This window comes from Trachymyrmex septentrionalis, unplaced genomic scaffold, assembly GCF_001594115.1.
Source record: "Trachymyrmex septentrionalis isolate Tsep2-gDNA-1 unplaced genomic scaffold, Tsep1.0 scaffold20, whole genome shotgun sequence".
Lineage (NCBI taxonomy): Eukaryota > Metazoa > Arthropoda > Insecta > Hymenoptera > Formicidae > Trachymyrmex > Trachymyrmex septentrionalis.
In genome coordinates this window covers 3,420,952-3,423,722 of record NW_017305180.1, presented here as the reverse complement: position 1 = coordinate 3,423,722, position 2,771 = coordinate 3,420,952, and the positions used below count along the sequence as shown (strand labels likewise).

Below are 2,771 nucleotides of genomic sequence, written 5' to 3'. Positions count from 1 at the left end.
AAAAAAAAAAAAATAATAATAAATGCGAAACGAAACGATACGAAAAAACGCAGACGGCGACGATGCCGACGAACGTGACGGGAATGAGTACGTTGGCTGGCGGAGTGTCAGGAGTGCCGGCAGCTGCGATGCCCGGAGGACTTCAGAGCGCCGGTATGGCGAGCATCGAGCTCGGCAAGAAGCGGATGCGCGACTCCAATGATGATCTGCTAATGGTACCACGGCTTATGCATGAAGTACACTTTCCTTTTTTACGTAGCTGGACTCTGGCAAAGTGGCCTCGACATCTATTTTCGCGGCTGCTTCCGCAAGAGCCTTCGACGTGCGCATATCGTACGTTTTTCTAAATTTTTGCGATGTGAAAAAAAAACATAGACCAGCAAGAGATTTACAATGCAACAAAATAGGTTGACGATATTTCGAATGCATATCACGTGATACGCGAACGTCAGATATTGGCTGTGTCATTTATCATTAGTCGCTAGTTTATCATTAGTTTATCTAGTCACGATATGGATCAATTTTCAACATCGTTAATCAGGATGCAAGAAATTAATCCCTGGCAGTCATACAATCTCGTGCGCTAATCTTGTCGAATTTCCAACTGGTGTTGGCTCGTACTTGCTGATACTTGTACTCGATTCGCGAAACTTTGCAAATGGACAGGTTTAGACGGACATTCTACGTCGTAAATGTAATCGACCTTGCTTCTGCCAGCCTCGCGCTACAAGCTACGGAGTTTGTGTCGTGGTAAAGTTTAGGCGGCCGCGACGAAACGGTTTCCAGGCCATTTTCCAGAGATTCCACGTAGTCGTATCTTTAAGTTATGAGTACAGTTATTGCGATTGTGAATACACTGCCGAGCGCGCTTAGAGCTCTAGCTCCTGTCTTCCATTTTTTTTTATTTCTAACAAGAGTCCCGCTGTTTCTCTATCGAATCGAAAGAAAAAAACGGAAACGTTTTGATGAAACTTTACAGCGTGTAAACCTGACGATACGAGATGTCGCGTTTCTGGCAACATGGTGTTGTGATTGAAGCGTACTAGAATATCAATAACGTCGTATACGGCGCCATAACTGAAACCTCTACGAGCCTTGTATATGGTATCATTATTGAAACCCCTCTAATGTCGGTATCATCCTGTAGAATATTACTGTAGAAACCTTCACGATATCGTCACGTACGGCGCGATTACGATTGAAACCTTTGTGCTGCGACTGCTGATAAACAATCGCGATAACGAAATAAGAATTTGTCCGAAAACAAGTCTGTAATATTAGCAAAACGTCACTACGCGAGTGAACTCCTTTTTGTGGTTAAAAAGATTTTCCCAAAGTTACTTAGTACAAGTCGACACGAAAGGATTTGCAAGATGTTAAAGTTGTAACATTCCATTCTACTGTGATGCTTATATTTCAAATATTTAGTCTCGTATCGTTCTCGGGTTCTACACGATATATCGCATTCGATTTCTGTCCAAAGATAATCGCGTGAAAGATTCTAGAAACTATCTTTTTTTTTTTCTCTTGGTTTCGCTTTCCACTGTCGTTGCAATGTTGTTCGTATCAGAGCTTACGCCTCGTAATGTATTTATAGATCGCTTACTACTTTTTTTTTTTAATCGCTAGCCACGTGCCTATGTTGTTACCAATATTAAAGAGATCCCTCTCTATAAGGGGGGGGTGCACAAAGTGCATATTCCGAAAAAAGTTTTATCCATGCGGAGGAACATTAAGCGTGGCTAGCGAGTATATGATTTAACATACATTTACCCCTTGGCGATTCCCTCGACCAATGAAATTGGCGGATCCGCGATCGCGTGAAAGGAGTACACTTTTCATCGCGATTGTCATCCGCTCGTTGGTCGCGCTTACATTTCGAGACACGCACGCACTGTTGAAACACTTAAGGAAAATTTCAATTAGATCGCAAATGATATACTTCTAGATACTTCAAGTCTATCTTTAATCCTTTAATGTTCGACAAAAACCATACGATCGCGATGTGCGTTATCTCTCTCTCTCTATTTCCTTATCATACTTTATGCGAGGGTGCGAATAGTGGCTTTCTTATATTAATATACTCTTTGTATCGTGGATAATTGATTACTTGTTTCAACAAAAAATATTTGCCCGAGAACACTTAACCGCCAGAATTATGTTGGTATTTGGGGAAAAAAAAAAAAAAAAAAAAAATGAATTGCTCAGCAATTGAAAAGTCTTGAAAGGAGTAAAGAACTGGAGATCTCTCAACGTTAAAGGATTAATAAAATGGAATAGAATTCTTGCGAATGTAAAGGAATCGCGAATATCGATGCGGAAGTGCGCGCGTGTTTTGATGCGAGCTCGGTAAGGAAACCGTCGACTCTAATCTCCGTATGTCAGGACCCCCTCACGAAACGAAAAAACGGTAAAGAGAGTAAAGAGGGCGAGTCGTGAGGCCCTAAAAGGCTCGCACTTTCGCGGTATGCTATCTGAATCCTGCATACCGCGGTGCTGCGTCTACGGAGCGTTAGATCTGTGTAAATTCTGAGCTTGCGCCGATGATGCATGTTGTGCTTAAGCGACTATCGAGGTGATGGTGGACGTAACGTCATCCCCTCGACGCTCTGGACGATGACCGAAGTTTTGGCAGCTCTTGTCGCGGAGGATCGTCGAGCGGGCCCTCATCGTCGTGACGCGTTTCGAAATTTGCCGTCCGCGTGACGGCTTTTCCTAGCCTTCGTTAGAGTCACGTCGAGTCTGCTAAAGAGCACTGTAGATCGCTTACA

General features: G+C 43.1%; 1 protein-coding gene across 12 annotated transcripts in view; it reads left to right on the top strand.

The window, feature by feature from the left end:
* Window positions 1–2,771, top strand: part of LOC108747670 (probable serine/threonine-protein kinase yakA) — a 381,535-nt gene that overhangs the window by 373,979 nt on the left and 4,785 nt on the right. Inside the window, exon 5 of one of the 12 annotated variants that reach the window (XM_018485289.1) lies at window positions 54–215. The exons of 10 other annotated variants lie outside the window; for them this stretch is intronic. In XM_018485289.1, coding sequence (XP_018340791.1) covers window positions 54–215 — 162 coding nt within the window. Of the gene's footprint in view, window positions 1–53; window positions 237–2,771 lie in introns of all 12 variants that reach the window. One more of the 12 variants, XM_018485288.1, reaches the window with a different exon arrangement.